Raw genomic sequence first — 15,543 nt, 5'->3', positions numbered from 1 at the left:
TGCAAACAGGTCAAAAAGGCAAGATACTACATCAAAAACGTAATACAGATTCACCAAAACGCATTCTAGCGGAAACCTCATAACTCAGGCTCTCCAAGTCCAAATCTTGAAATTCCAAAACCAGATGAAAGCTAAGAAACAGGGATAAAGTTCATCAGAAGGCCTTAACAACCAATTCGGAAGCAATTCCAGCCAAAACAACCAATTACAGGAGCAATTCTTACATTCGGGTAAAACCAGAACAGCAATAGTAATTTCGACTTTTCTCATTCTACACTACTCCGATTGACCTAAACTTTTGTAGTCACCTCTAAAATGGCATTCCCTACAAATTTCATGTTTTAAGCCAAGGCCAATTCGGCCTCTAACTAGGAGCTAAAAATTCGGGCAGAATGCTCCCTCAAGAACCCTAATTTTCTGAAATTTCTTCCAAACCAGAAATTGGTTGCAATTAATCACTTTTTCCACCTCCTAGAGTCATTATATACCATTTCTAATCATCATAAATAGCCACACAATCATGCTTATATTAAAACAGAAAAAATCCCAAAAAATAATAAAACTTCATCACTTCAACCACAAATCAAGAAATAACCCATAAACTTGCATCTCATATTACCACTAAGCATGATTTAAGCATCAATTAAGGGAGGAGGGTGGTTCTTCACAACTAACCTTAAAACAAGAGAGAGAGAGCTATTGGACACCTTAACTTTCCAAATAACTTCACACAACAACTCATCAACACCTCCTTAAGTGGTTTTATGGAGCAAAATTAAGGTTGGATGGTTGGTTTTGATGATTTGGAGCAAGCTTGAAGAGTTTTCTTCCTTGTGCTTAGAGTAAGAGAGAGAGAAAGAGAGAATGAGAGGGCCGGCCACCGTGGAGGATTTTTTTGATGATTTTTGGGTCATTTTTAAGCTATTTTAACCAAATTGTTAAAAGGGTGAATAGTGTTCAAAAAGGTCAAACCACTCCTATGGTGACACTTGTCACCTTTTAATAAATACTTACCTACCTTGTCTCTCTTATACCAATCCGCTTAGCACCCTCTACTTATCTCTTAACACCCGGTGAATTAATTTCAGTATTCAAAACTTAACCTAATTGGCCGAAATTTTCCGAACTTTTCGCACTAGTGGGTCCCACGTCCGGTATACGCTCTTAATTTCTAAAAATCCATTCGATACTATAAAAAGCATCTAAAAATTATATCTGCTCCTTAAATTCATCTAGAATTTTTCCTAAGCACGAAAATGCAGAAAACAAACCATAAAAATGCGAGAAACCTAGAAAATGAAAATTACGGGTTCTCACAACAGGAGCGCACTAGCAGGCGCCGCAATAGAGAACGGTCAATTAGTACATGGGAGGAGTTACCAACCACTATGAGAAAACGATTCGTACCCAGACATTACTACCGTGATCTATACCAGAGGCTCCAGACATTAGTTCAAGGAAGCCGCAGTGTGGAAAACTACTACAAGGAAATGGAGATCACCATCCTCCGAGTAGACATTATGGAGGATAGAGAGGCTACCATTTCTTAACGGTTTGAGACCTGAGATTGCCGAGTTGGTGGAGTTGCAAAACTACGTGGACATGTTAATTGATAAGGCATCCAAGATCGAGAGGAGGCTTAAGAGGAGAGGTAACCCTCGCAACCCTAGTTTCTTAGCCATGCTTCTTTGGAGGGGCAATTCGACCTTCGAGCGGGAACGGCCTAGTGCAGGGGTGTCAAATTTCACTCCTAAATCCGAGCCACCCAAGCAGGCACCAAAGGCAACCACCAAGCCTCCATTCAACTCCTCCAAACCATGAAGCCGTGACAAGTGCTTCAAATGCCAAGGATTTGGACACATTGCTTCTCAGTGTCCGAATAGGTGTACCATGATTATCCTACCGAGCGGAGATGTCGTATCTGACGATGAGGATGAGTTCGCCAAGATGCCTCCATTACTGGATGAGGGTGAAGATTCCGAGGTGGAGGTTAAGGCCACTAATGAGCAAGTGGGTGTTGCTCTAGTAGCCCGTCGGGCTCTTGCAACCCAAGTCAAGAAAGTGGATGAGGCCCAACGTGACAACATCTTCTACACACGATGTTATGTCAAGGGAAGGGTATATAGCCTCATCATTGACGCGGGTAGTTGTACCAACGTGGCAAGTACTCTCATGGTGGATCATCTTTCTTTGCCCACGTTGAGGCACTTTAGCCCATACTGCTTGCAATGGCTCAATGAGAGTGTATCAAAGTCATCAAGCAAGTGGTAGTGTGAGAACCCTCATTTTAAAACACAATTTCCTCAATTAATTGCCTTATTCTAGGATTTAAATCATATATTACGTGCCATTACAATTGCTTTTCTAGGTGTTATAATAATTTTCATGCATTACACTTTATTCCTTTTACTTGTAGTAAAACATTTTTTTTAAGATAATTTTAATTAATGCACCACTTACATTTTACCAAGTGTCTTTATATTAGTGGTAGAAATCTTACATGTAGGATTATAGGTGCTAAAATATGATTGGTGCACTTGGAAAGATTAGTTAGGAGTGTTAAAGTATTATTGGTGCACTTGGAAAGATTAGTTAGAAGTGTTAAAATATGATTGGTGCACTTGGAAAGATTAGTTAGGAGTGTTAAAATATGATTGGTGCACTTGGAAAGATTAGTTAGGAGTGTTAAAGTATTATTGGTGCACTTGGAAAGGTTAGTTAGAGGTGTTAAAATATTATTGGTGCATTTGGAAAGGTTAAGACACCATTAGTCAAAGATTAAGAGAGAGTTGGACAAGTAAGTGGACATGTGGCTAAACTTTAACCAAGTATCTTGTTGGAACCAAGATTAGAAGATTATTTAAACTAGCCAAGGCCTTTTCTTTGCTTGTGTTGGCCGAATTTCTTGGCTTCAAGAGAGAGAGAGAGTGAGCTCCATAAACTTGTTTTCTTACTCTAGCAAACCAAGAACAACAATCAAGAGAGAAAATCTGAATTAGTGAGAGAGTTCCTACAACTCCAAGTGTTTGATCCAAGCTTGAAGACTTACTTTGGTGAAGTGATTTTGGTGATTCAAGCTCACTATAAGAGAGGTATATGTTCTTTAAATCCTGATTTTTTTGATGATAGATCATGCACTTGAAGTGTTAATAGCAAAGATACAAGTTGTTTGGTTGAGATGTTGAGTTAGTTTCTTGAAGTAAACAAGTAGTAGCTAGGTTTCTTAGTATGTATACCAAGTGTTTGATGAAATGTTTGATTCTTATTCATGTTTGTTTATGAGGTATTATTATGTTTTAAACCTCTTTTGAGCTAGAACTACCACTTGATATGATGATTGAGTAGAAAACATGCAAGGATGAAGATTGAACAAATGTTGAAAAGTGTGGGCTGGTTGCTTTGTCTAGGCTGGCCGGTTCTTGTAGGAGGGATTTTCCCTCAATCTTATTGTTAAATTATGTCATAATCAAGCCTAATAAACTAGGTTAAATATTGGTTAAGCCTATGAGCAATTTGGAATGGAGTTGAAGCAAGTAAAGTGGTGATTTTGAACCATTAGTAGACTGTTTTAGGACTCTTGTAGTTATGGGATCATTATGGCTACCTTAAATCAGGTTGTATGTTATATTGTGAACTCCATTGATCCTAAGTGACTTGAATCCTTGTATATGATCACTTGAGGAGTGAATTGGGTGAATTTGAATCAAAACTAATGAAGTTAGCCCTAGAACTAGAGTAGTTTGGTATAGGATTAATGTTGATCCAGGGTTGGAAAAACAGCCATCTTGTCTGAATTACTGTTGTTGATAGGAGATGAACCACGGTGTGAGCTTGGTACCGTTGGAAAGCCCTTCGAGTCTAGTTTCCAACGCCACTAACAGCACCTAATTTCGACTTTTCTACAGTGAGTTATGACCGTTTTCCTAAGACTGCCAGGGCATGACTGTGCAACCCGAGAAGAAATCCTTAAGCATAATTGGAACTTTTCTTTTGCCAAACCTTCATGCACCTACTAAACTTGTTTTCTCATGAACTTTTACCATGGTTTGGACCTTGTTTGCATAACGGATTAAGTAGCTTAGACTACTCACTTGGTCTCTTATTAAGCCTAACCTAGTGGGGCATGAATCTAATTGTTAACGATTTCACTCGTTGCCCTAGGTTTGGGAAACGAAGGTGACCGTAACTAAGACGTTTGACATCGATTGCTTCTTTTGATTGACAGGTGAGTGTTCCACTACCTGCTACCTGCTTATGTGAAATATTTGAATACTTGATTTACGACTGTTTGAGCCAAACCCTGATTTGATAAAAGTGGAGGCGAGGGTGTACTTTATCGCACTCGTCCTCCTTCATTTTCACTGAGGCTCTGTATACTGTTATTGTGAAATGTGAATTCTCTATATGTGACTGTGCTTGAGTTGTTTGGGTGACATCCCATCAACTACTACTACTGTTTGGGTACCCAACCTCATAGGTGAGTCGGTTCTATCGAGCCAGCAAGGGCTTGGTCGAGAAGGCCGATAAACCTTGAGGACTGTTTACTGTTCACTGAAACCGGTATACTCGAGTATTACCTAACTACTGTTTATGAAGTGCGGGCCCGGTGGGGGGGTTGATTGGTGGACGGAGACAGGTGAAAGTGGTGTTCTACGGACTAAATATTCTGTGTATACAAGTGTTGACGGAGTGTCAACGAAGACATTTATGATCAAGCTCAAGGGAATTTTGGCTTTTGAAAGCCACCCGTATCCTTGAATTGAATTGTGGATTAATTGTTATTGCATCAGACGGTATTTACTTGATTACTCTATGCCTTAATTTGACTATGTGTTTACTTGTTTTACTTGGAACCTCACTGAGCTTTAGCTCACCCCACTCCCTTTGTTTTCCTTAACAGATCGGGGATGGACTAACGGTCGAGGGCTTTCTTAGCTTTGTTTGCTTGAACTTGTAACCTTTTGTTAAGATGACTTTACCTTTTACTTTTGTAAGCTTGAATTTCTAAGTTTGACTTATGTTATGTAATTCGTAGTATGAAATGGTAAGTGTGACTCTTACCTTGCCGTATTAAGTTTGGAAAGTTGATTGATAGTTATGTGTTATTAGGATTGTACAATTTAATTTGAAGTTATTTTCCCAGTTATTTTGAGTTGCTAGTTCTTTGATCGACTGAGTCCCGGCGAGAGCTGGGCAGGCAGTCCGCTGATACCCTAGGGTTCGCCCTAGGGAGAGGTGGGGCTGTCACAGTTGGTATCAGAGCTTAGGTTTGAATTAGCTTGGGCGAATTAGAAGTTTCCAACTTAAGGATTATATTTCATTATTTTCCCTTAAGAGTACTAAAGTTTATCTACACTTTTGTGTAGGATGGACGGACCTAGCGGCCGTAGTGATAGTCCTGTTGGTGAGAAGCTCCAAGGAGCACTTCCCGTGATTAAGTATCAAATCCGGCCTGGAGGATCTAGAGTTTATTGGAGCCCGTCAAACCGCTATAGGCGTTGCGAGTGCCGTGATATTTATGGCTACCCTAATGAAGTGGTATTGGCGGTGGTAAAAGAGCGTAAGGAGCTTGCCAGGGATAATGCTAGGCTTGAAGCCGAAGTGAAGCAACTAAAGGAAGCCAATAAGATGCAAGCCGAGCAGATTAAAGAGCTTGAGTATGATAATGTTGAGGGCCAAGAGAGGATTGACGATCTTTGCGCACAGTTGGAGGAAACTCAAGAACGCATGGTGACTAGGACAATGAAGGTGAGGACTAGGGCGGAGTCCATTCTGAATGTTTGTGACGACCTTCTAGGAGAAGCAAGTGATGAGGCTTCTTATATGGACATTGGCTCAGAAGATGAACCTACTGAGAGTGGGGGGTCAGCTAGTTCCGCCACTGACTAGATCTTCACCATTTGGCTAGGATAGTGGATGATTTTGACATTGTACATAGACAGGTTAGGGGAGGTGGTGACCTGGTGGTTGTATAGCTCTTTTGACTACTCGTGTTAGGTTTTCCTTGATATGACTATATCGGTACTTTTGGGACTCGTACTTGCTATTTTGGTTTCGTTAGCTTGTAAATGACTGCTATAAGTCCCTTAATGTATAATACTTTGACTGTTGATCTTGATCTTGGACTATTGACTGTTGACTATTGACTTTTGACCTTTGGCTTTATTCCGTCATTAATTTTAACTACAATGCATTTCACTTGCTTGTCGTGTTTTCGATTTTCATTTCTTACTTGACTTTTCATATGAGCATCTATCATATATCATATTGCTTACCCGGTTAGTTATCGTACTTGGGCACTAGGCCACTGAGTAATAATGGAGACTAGACAAAGGCGTACTCGGGGCCGTGGACGAGAACCCAGGCAAGTCCAAGATCAAGGGGAGGAACAAGGTTCGGTGGCGAATCAAAACCAGGAACCCCGAGGTGATGGAGGGGACCAAGTAGCAACAGCTATTAATCGAATGACTGATTTGTTGGCCCGCTTGGTTGACCAGCAGGGTCAAGTACCTGGTAACCAACAAAGGGACCTCGAAGTAGGCGAGGATAGGGCCTTGGAGCGGTTTCAAAAGTTTGCTCCTCCAAAATTTCTTGGAGGACCTGAACCTGAAGTTGCAGAGAATTGGTTCGAGCGAATGGAGGATATATTCGCTGCGTTGCATTACTCTGAAGAGAGGCAAGTTACCTTCGCTGTCTTCCAGCTGGAAGGCGCGGCCCGTTCCTGGTGGAACGTAGTAAGGGCCAAGTGGGAAAGGGAGCAAACCCCACGTACCTGGTTAAACTTCACGAGGGAATTCAATGAGAAATTCCTTCCACCCTTAATTCAGGAGAAAAGGGAGGATGAGTTCATTAAACTGCGCCAAGGCACTTCAAGTGTGGCAGAGTATGAAACGCAGTTCACCCGACTTTCCAAGTTTGCCCCAGAATTAGTGGTAAGTGAGCAAAAGCGTATAAGGCGGTTTATACAAGGCTTGAATGTAGAAATCCAAAAGGATTTAGCTGCCGCTCAAATTGACACCTTTAAGGATGCGCTTGAAAAGGCTCAACGTGTGGAGCAGGCCCGATCTCAAGTTCGGACCTTTCAGGCTAAGAGACGTGGTGCGTCCAGTAGTACTCCTAGCCGAGGTGATCAGAATGTGCCACCTCCGAAGTTTGGAAGAGGTGCGGGTGGAGGTCGAATTACAGGGATACCGAGAGGAGGAACTTCATCTAGAGGAGCTCAAAGTGGAAGGGGACAGGGACAACAGAAGACTGGCTCCCAAGGAGTTCCCGCACCCACCACACGTGTAAGCTGTGGATATTGTGGTAAGCCAAATCATACCGAAGACAATTGCTGGAAAAAGTTGAAAAAGTGCCTTGTTTGTGGAAGTTCTGAACACCAGATTGCCACTTGCCCTGTTAAGAATTGTGACGGGAACGGGGGTACTCAGTCGGAAAAGTCAAACCCTAAGCAACCTACAGCCAGTGCTAGTCGACCCAAAACCTCTGCTAGGGTTTTTGCTTTGGACCACCGGCGAGTTCCGGATTCCTCGGAAGTAGTGGAAGGTACGATCCCTATATTCCACCGCTTAGCTAAACTTTTGATTGACCCTGGGGCAACCCATTCTTTTGTGAATCCTACCTTTATGTGTGGTATTGCTGTGAATCCTGTTAAGTTGCCATATGATTTAGAAGTGAAAACACCCACTGGGAATCAAAGCCTGATTACCAATATGGTCTATAAAAATTGTGAGATTTGGGTAGGAGAACGGAAGTTAGTGGGTGACTTGATAAGTTTAGACCTTAAGGGATACGATGTAATTATAGGCATGGATTTGCTAGCCCGTTATAACGCCCAATTGAACTGTAAAACAAAGGTGGTAGAATTCTCGATACCCGGATAGGCAACTTTATGGTTAGACGTGAGAGGTAGGTTAGCCTCGTCTGCACTTGTTTCGGGAATCCGAGCCAGAAAGTTGTTGAGTAAGGGGGCGCAAGGCTACTTAGCCTTCTGAATTAATACTCCTGGAGATAAAGTGAAACTGGAGGATGTTTTAGTAGTGAATGAATTTCCTGATGTCTTTCCCGATGAGTTGAAATCGATGCCATCAGAAAGGGAAATAGAATTTAAGATCGATTTAGTACCTGGAACTGCTCCCATTGCAAAAACGCCATACCGAATGGCCCCCGCCGAACTTAAAGAGTTGAAACTGCAGTTACAAGATCTGTTAGAACGAGGGTTTATTCGAGAAAGTGAGTCACCGTGGGGGGCGCCAGTGTTATTTGTTAAGAAAAAGGATGGTAGTTTAAGACTGTGCATTGACTATCGTGGCCTAAATGATGTTACGGTGAAAAATAAATATCCCTTACCACACATTGATGAATTGTTTGACCAACTACAAGGGGCAGTAGTTTTCTCTAAGTTGGACTTGAGGCAAGGCTACTACCAGTTACGAATTAGGCAAGAGGATATACCGAAGACTGCCTTTAATTCCAGATATGGTCATTTTGAGTTCGCTGTGATGCCTTTTGGTTTAACGAATGCCCCTGCTGCATTTATGGATTTAATGCATCGAGTCTTTAAACCCTACTTGGATCAATTTGTTGTAGTATTTATCGATGATATTTTGGTGTATTCCAAGACTCGAGAGGAACACGAACGGCATTTGAGGATAGTTTTGCAGACCTTAAGGGAACATCAGTTATATGCCAAGTTTAGCAAATGTGAGTTTTGGTTGGAGCAAATTTCTTTTCTAGGGCATATAATATCTAAAGATGGAATTTCTGTGGATCCAGTGAAAGTGGAGGCTGTAGCTGAGTGGAAAAACCCGGAAACCCCGACTGAGGTCCGTAGTTTTCTAGGTTTAGCCGGGTATTACCGTCGGTTTATCAAAGATTTCTCCAAGTTAGCCGGTCCTTTAACCGACCTGACCAAAAAGCATGGTCATTTTGTCTGGAATTCTAAGTGTGAATCTAGTTTTCGGGAATTGAAGAAAAGGTTAACGTCGGCACCTGTTTTAGCTTTACCAAATGGGAGAGATAGTTTTATGGTATATACGGACGCCTCAAGGGAAGGTTTGGGGTGTGTTCTAATGCAAAATGGGAGCGTAATTTCCTATGCCTCTAGGAAGTTAAAACCCCACGAGCGAAATTACCCCACTCATGACTTAGAACTGGCCGCTGTAGTTTTTGCATTAAAGAAGTGGAGGCATTACTTATATGGAGTGACTTTTGAGGTGTATACCGACCATAAGAGTTTGAAATACTTATTCTCTCAGAAGGAGTTAAACTTAAGACAGCGTCGGTGGGTGAAATTTCTTGAAGATTATGACTGTACCATTAATTATCACCCAGGCAAGGCTAATGTTGTAGCGGACGCTTTAAGCCGACAAGTGCAAATAGCCGGATTGATGGTTAAGGAATGGAATTTGTTGGAAGAAGTGAGTGAATGGAACCCGCAATTAGACCGACAGAGGGTAATTTTCTGCAATATTACAGTAAGATCTGATTTGTTGGACCGAATTAAAGAGGCTCAAAGGAATGACCGGATGGTGCAAAAGTGGACAGAAAAAGTGCAAAAAGGAGAGTTACAAGACTTTACCGTGGGTTCCGAAGGTATCTTAAAATTTCGTGATAGGATAGTGGTACCACAGGATGAAATGATAAAGGGAGATATTTTGGAAGAGGCACATCGGTCCAAGTATACAGTGCATCCTGGAAGTAATAAAATGTATCAAGATTTGAAAAGGCTGTATTGGTGGGATAAGATGAAGAAGGAAATTGCTCAGTTTGTCCAAAAATGTTTGGTGTGCCAACAAGTGAAAGCTGAACATCAAAAGCCCTCAGGTCTTCTACAACCTCTGGAAATCCCTGAGTGGAAATGGGAACATATTACTATGGATTTCGTATCAGGGTTACCCCGTACCCAAAAAGGTCACGACGCCGTTTGGGTAATAGTAGACAGGTTGACCAAGTCTGCTCATTTCTTACCCGTAAATATGAAATATTCTATGGAGAAATTGGCCCAATTATACATGGATGAGATTGTGAGGTTACATGGAATCCCTGTGAGCATTGTGTCTGATAGAGACCCACGATTTGTGTCTCGTTTTTGGCAACAATTACAAGGAACCTTAGGGACCAAGCTGAATTTTAGTACTACCTATCATCCCCAAACTGATGGACAATCGGAGAGGACCATTCAGACACTTGAAGACATGTTGAGGACCTGTATTCTAGATTTTGGTGGAAGTTGGGGACAATACATGGCTCTGGTTGAATTTGCATACAATAATAGTTACCATTCTTCAATACAAATGGCACCGTATGAAGCTCTCTATGGAAGAAAGTGCCGATCACCAATATTTTGGGATGAAGTAGGAGAGAGAAGAGTTTTAGACCCAGTTGCAGTACCATGGATCGAGGATGCGTATGAGAAAGTGAAAGTGATACGTCAGAGACTTCAGACAGCGCAAAGTCGACAAAAGAGTTACGCTGATAATCGACGAAAAGACTTGGAGTTTGAGATTGGGGACAAGGTATTCTTGAAGGTTATGCCACTTCGAAGTCTCACGGCAGGAAAAGGAAAGAAGCTTCATCCAAGATACGTAGGACCATTCAAAATCCTTCAACGAGTTTGAAACGTGGCATATCGATTGGAGTTACCAACAAGTCTATCCAGGGTTCATGATGTATTTCACGTGTCCATGTTGAAAAAGTATTATCCAGATCCCACTCATATACTGAAGCCAGAGGAAATTGACATTGATGAATCTTTGACCTACGAGGAAAGACCAGTGCAAATCTTAGATCGAAAAGTGAAGGAATTGAGGACTAAGCAAATATCCTTGGTAAAGGTCTTGTGGAGAAACCATGAGGTGGAGGAGGCTACTTGGGAAGTGGAAGAGGACATTCGCGCCAAATACCCTAAGCTATTCAATGATGAAGGTGAGAATTTCGAGGACGAAATTCTTTAAGGGGGAGAGAGTGTGAGAACCCTCATTTTAAAACACAATTTCCTCAATTAATTGCCTTATTCTAGGATTTAAATCATATATTACGTGCCATTACAATTGCTTTTCTAGGTGTTATAATAATTTTCATGCATTACACTTTATTCCTTTTACTTGTAGTAAAACATTTTTTTTTTAAGATAATTTTAATTAATGCACCACTTACATTTTACCAAGTGTCTTTATATTAGTGGTAGAAATCTTACATGTAGGATTATAGGTGCTAAAATATGATTGGTGCACTTGGAAAGATTAGTTAGGAGTGTTAAAGTATTATTGGTGCACTTGGAAAGATTAGTTAGAAGTGTTAAAATATGATTGGTGCACTTGGAAAGATTAGTTAGGAGTGTTAAAATATGATTGGTGCACTTGGAAAGATTAGTTAGGAGTGTTAAAGTATTATTGGTGCACTTGGAAAGGTTAGTTAGAGGTGTTAAAATATTATTGGTGCATTTGGAAAGGTTAAGACACCATTAGTCAAAGATTAAGAGAGAGTTGGACAAGTAAGTGGACATGTGGCTAAACTTTAACCAAGTATCTTGTTGGAACCAAGATTAGAAGATTATTTAAACTAGCCAAGGCCTTTTCTTTGCTTGTGTTGGCCGAATTTCTTGGCTTCAAGAGAGAGAGAGAGTGAGCTCCATAAACTTGTTTTCTTACTCTAGCAAACCAAGAACAACAATCAAGAGAGAAAATCTGAATTAGTGAGAGAGTTCCTACAACTCCAAGTGTTTGATCCAAGCTTGAAGACTTACTTTGGTGAAGTGATTTTGGTGATTCAAGCTCACTATAAGAGAGGTATATGTTCTTTAAATCCTGATTTTTTTGATGATAGATCATGCACTTGAAGTGTTAATAGCAAAGATACAAGTTGTTTGGTTGAGATGTTGAGTTAGTTTCTTGAAGTAAACAAGTAGTAGCTAGGTTTCTTAGTATGTATACCAAGTGTTTGATGAAATGTTTGATTCTTATTCATGTTTGTTTATGAGGTATTATTATGTTTTAAACCTCTTTTGAGCTAGAACTACCACTTGATATGATGATTGAGTAGAAAACATGCAAGGATGAAGATTGAACAAATGTTGAAAAGTGTGGGCTGGTTGCTTTGTCTAGGCTGGCCGGTTCTTGTAGGAGGGATTTTCCCTCAATCTTATTGTTAAATTATGTCATAATCAAGCCTAATAAACTAGGTTAAATATTGGTTAAGCCTATGAGCAATTTGGAATGGAGTTGAAGCAAGTAAAGTGGTGATTTTGAACCATTAGTAGACTGTTTTAGGACTCTTGTAGTTATGGGATCATTATGGCTACCTTAAATCAGGTTGTATGTTATATTGTGAACTCCATTGATCCTAAGTGACTTGAATCCTTGTATATGATCACTTGAGGAGTGAATTGGGTGAATTTGAATCAAAACTAATGAAGTTAGCCCTAGAACTAGAGTAGTTTGGTATAGGATTAATGTTGATCCAGGGTTGGAAAAACAGCCATCTTGTCTGAATTACTGTTGTTGATAGGAGATGAACCACGGTGTGAGCTTGGTACCGTTGGAAAGCCCTTCGAGTCTAGTTTCCAACGCCACTGACGGCACCTAATTTCGACTTTTCTACAGTGAGTTATGACCGTTTTCCTAAGACTGCCAGGGCATGACTGTGCAACCCGAGAAGAAATCCTTAAGCATAATTGGAACTTTTCTTTTGCCAAACCTTCATGCACCTACTAAACTTGTTTTCTCATGAACTTTTACCATGGTTTGGACCTTGTTTGCATAACGGATTAAGTAGCTTAGACTACTCACTTGGTCTCTTATTAAGCCTAACCTAGTGGGGCATGAATCTAATTGTTAACGATTTCACTCGTTGCCCTAGGTTTGGGAAACGAAGGTGACCGTAACTAAGACGTTTGACATCGATTGCTTCTTTTGATTGACAGGTGAGTGTTCCACTACCTGCTACCTGCTTATGTGAAATATTTGAATACTTGATTTACGACTGTTTGAGCCAAACCCTGATTTGATAAAAGTGGAGGCGAGGGTGTACTTTATCGCACTCGTCCTCCTTCATTTTCACTGAGGCTCTGTATACTGTTATTGTGAAATGTGAATTCTCTATATGTGACTGTGCTTGAGTTGTTTGGGTGACATCCCATCAACTACTACTACTGTTTGGGTACCCAACCTCATAGGTGAGTCGGTTCTATCGAGCCAGCAAGGGCTTGGTCGAGAAGGCCGATAAACCTTGAGGACTGTTTACTGTTCACTGAAACCGGTATACTCGAGTATTACCTAACTACTGTTTATGAAGTGCGGGCCCGGTGGGGGGGTTGATTGGTGGACGGAGACAGGTGAAAGTGGTGTTCTACGGACTAAATATTCTGTGTATACAAGTGTTGACGGAGTGTCAACGAAGACATTTATGATCAAGCTCAAGGGAATTTTGGCTTTTGAAAGCCACCCGTATCCTTGAATTGAATTGTGGATTAATTGTTATTGCATCAGACGGTATTTACTTGATTACTCTATGCCTTAATTTGACTATGTGTTTACTTGTTTTACTTGGAACCTCACTGAGCTTTAGCTCACCCCACTCCCTTTGTTTTCCTTAACAGATCGGGGATGGACTAACGGTCGAGGGCTTTCTTAGCTTTGTTTGCTTGAACTTGTAACCTTTTGTTAAGATGACTTTACCTTTTACTTTTGTAAGCTTGAATTTCTAAGTTTGACTTATGTTATGTAATTCGTAGTATGAAATGGTAAGTGTGACTCTTACCTTGCCGTATTAAGTTTGGAAAGTTGATTGATAGTTATGTGTTATTAGGATTGTACAATTTAATTTGAAGTTATTTTCCCAGTTATTTTGAGTTACTAGTTCTTTGATCGACTGAGTCCCGGCGAGAGCTGGGCAGGCAGTCCGCTGATACCCTAGGGTTCGCCCTAGGGAGAGGTGGGGCTGTCACAGGTAGTGCCTTTCCAGATTGGGAAGTATGAGGACGAGGTCCTTTGTGACGTTGTTCCCATGCAAGCTTCTCACATTTTGTTGGGACGACCATGGCAATATGACAAGAAAACTACTCATGATGGATTTACCAACAATTATTCCTTCTTGCACCACAACAAAAAGATGACACTTGTTCCTCTCACACCCCAGCAGGTACATGAGGGCCAACTACGATTGCAACAGGAGCATGAACGAGAGTTGGCCAAGAAGTCAACCGACCCTAAAGCAATCATTAAGGCATTGGCCGGGAGGACATCTGCCCCTGGAACATCTGGTCGAGTGCAGAAACGGCCAAGCTTGCTTGCAAAGAACAGGGAAGTTCGCAAATTACTTTTGTCCAAGCAAGTTGTTTATGTCTTATATTGCAAAGATGTGATTTTACTCTCTCATGAGGCACTCAATGACTTACCTCTTGAAATCTCTTCTTTGTTGCAAGAATTTGAGTATGTCTTTCCAGATGAGATCCCAAGTGGCCTACCACCACTCAGAGGGATCGAGCACCAGATCGACTTCATTCCTAGAGCATCCTTGCCAAACAGGCCGCCCTACAAGATGGGGCTTGAGAAGACTAAGGAGATCCAACGGCAAGTAGATGAACTTTTAGAGAGGTTGGGCCCGAGAAAGCATGAGCCCATGTGCAGTTCCAGTCATCCTCATTCCAAAGAAAGAAGGCACTTGGAGGATGTGTGTAGACTGTCGTGCTGTCAACGCCATCACAGTTAAGTATCGTCGCCCTATACCTCGTTTAGATGATATGCTTGACGAATTGTATGGTGCAGTCATCTTCACCAAGATTGATCTGAAGAGTGGCTACCACCAAATCCGAATGAAGGAAGGGGACGAGTGGAAGACAGCATTCAAGACTAAGTATGGTCTGTATGAGTGGTTAGTTATGTAATTTGGTTTGACTAACGCTCCTAGTACATTTATGCGCCTTATGAATCATGTGCTTCGCCCGTTCTTAGGTAAATTTGTTGCTGTTTATTTTGACGACATTCTGATATACAGCAAGAGTCCTGAGGAACATGTAGCACATGTACGAGCTGTTCTTGATGTTTTGTGCAGGGAGAGGTTATTCACTAACCTTGGCAAATGTACTTTCTGCACTAATGAGCTTGTTTTTCTTGGTTATAAGGTTAGTGCACAGGGCATTAGAGTGGACGAGAGCAAAATACAGGCCATCAATGAGTGGCCCGTGCCCAAGACCATGAGTGAAGTCTGAGTTTCCAAGGTCTTGCGAGTTTCTATCGCCGGTTCGTGAAGAATTTCAGTACTATTGCTGCCCCTCTTACCGCCATTATCAAGAAGGATGTAAAGTTCGAGTGGGAGGAAGCTCAAGAGAAGGCGTTCCAACTCCTTAAACACAAGCTCACACACGCACCCTTATTATCCATACCTAGTTTTGATAAAACTTGAGGTTGAGTGTGATGCTTCTGGTATAGGAATTGGAGTCGTGTTGATCCAAGAGGGAAAGCCGATCGCATACTTTAACGAGAAGTTGAATGGTGTTGTCTTGAACTACTCCACCTATGATAAGGAGCTCTATGCTTTGATTCG

General features: G+C 41.3%; 1 protein-coding gene and 2 long non-coding RNA genes across 3 annotated transcripts; all 3 read left to right on the top strand.

The window, feature by feature from the left end:
* The first annotated feature begins 2,993 nt into the window (after positions 1 to 2,993).
* Positions 2,994 to 5,032, top strand: LOC140008192 (uncharacterized). The gene is made up of 3 exons (XR_011815575.1): positions 2,994 to 3,092; positions 4,162 to 4,225; positions 4,901 to 5,032. It is a non-coding gene; the product is annotated as an uncharacterized lncRNA (long non-coding RNA).
* Positions 5,033 to 6,317: 1,285 nt separating this feature from the next.
* On the top strand, positions 6,318 to 7,883 carry LOC113735789 (uncharacterized). Its single transcript, XM_027262776.2, has one exon. It carries the CDS (start codon positions 6,318 to 6,320, stop codon positions 7,881 to 7,883), a length of 1,566 nt encoding a protein of 521 aa, XP_027118577.2.
* Positions 7,884 to 11,690: 3,807 nt separating this feature from the next.
* LOC140008191 (uncharacterized) lies at positions 11,691 to 13,729 on the top strand. Its single transcript, XR_011815574.1, has 3 exons — positions 11,691 to 11,789; positions 12,859 to 12,922; positions 13,598 to 13,729. It is a non-coding gene; the product is annotated as an uncharacterized lncRNA (long non-coding RNA).
* Positions 13,730 to 15,543: the final 1,814 nt, after the last annotated feature.

The sequence above is a fragment of the Coffea arabica genome, chromosome 6c (assembly GCF_036785885.1).
Source record: "Coffea arabica cultivar ET-39 chromosome 6c, Coffea Arabica ET-39 HiFi, whole genome shotgun sequence".
Lineage (NCBI taxonomy): Eukaryota > Viridiplantae > Streptophyta > Magnoliopsida > Gentianales > Rubiaceae > Coffea > Coffea arabica.
Note: the sequence above shows the minus strand (reverse complement) of the source record. Positions and strands in the feature narration are given on the sequence as shown.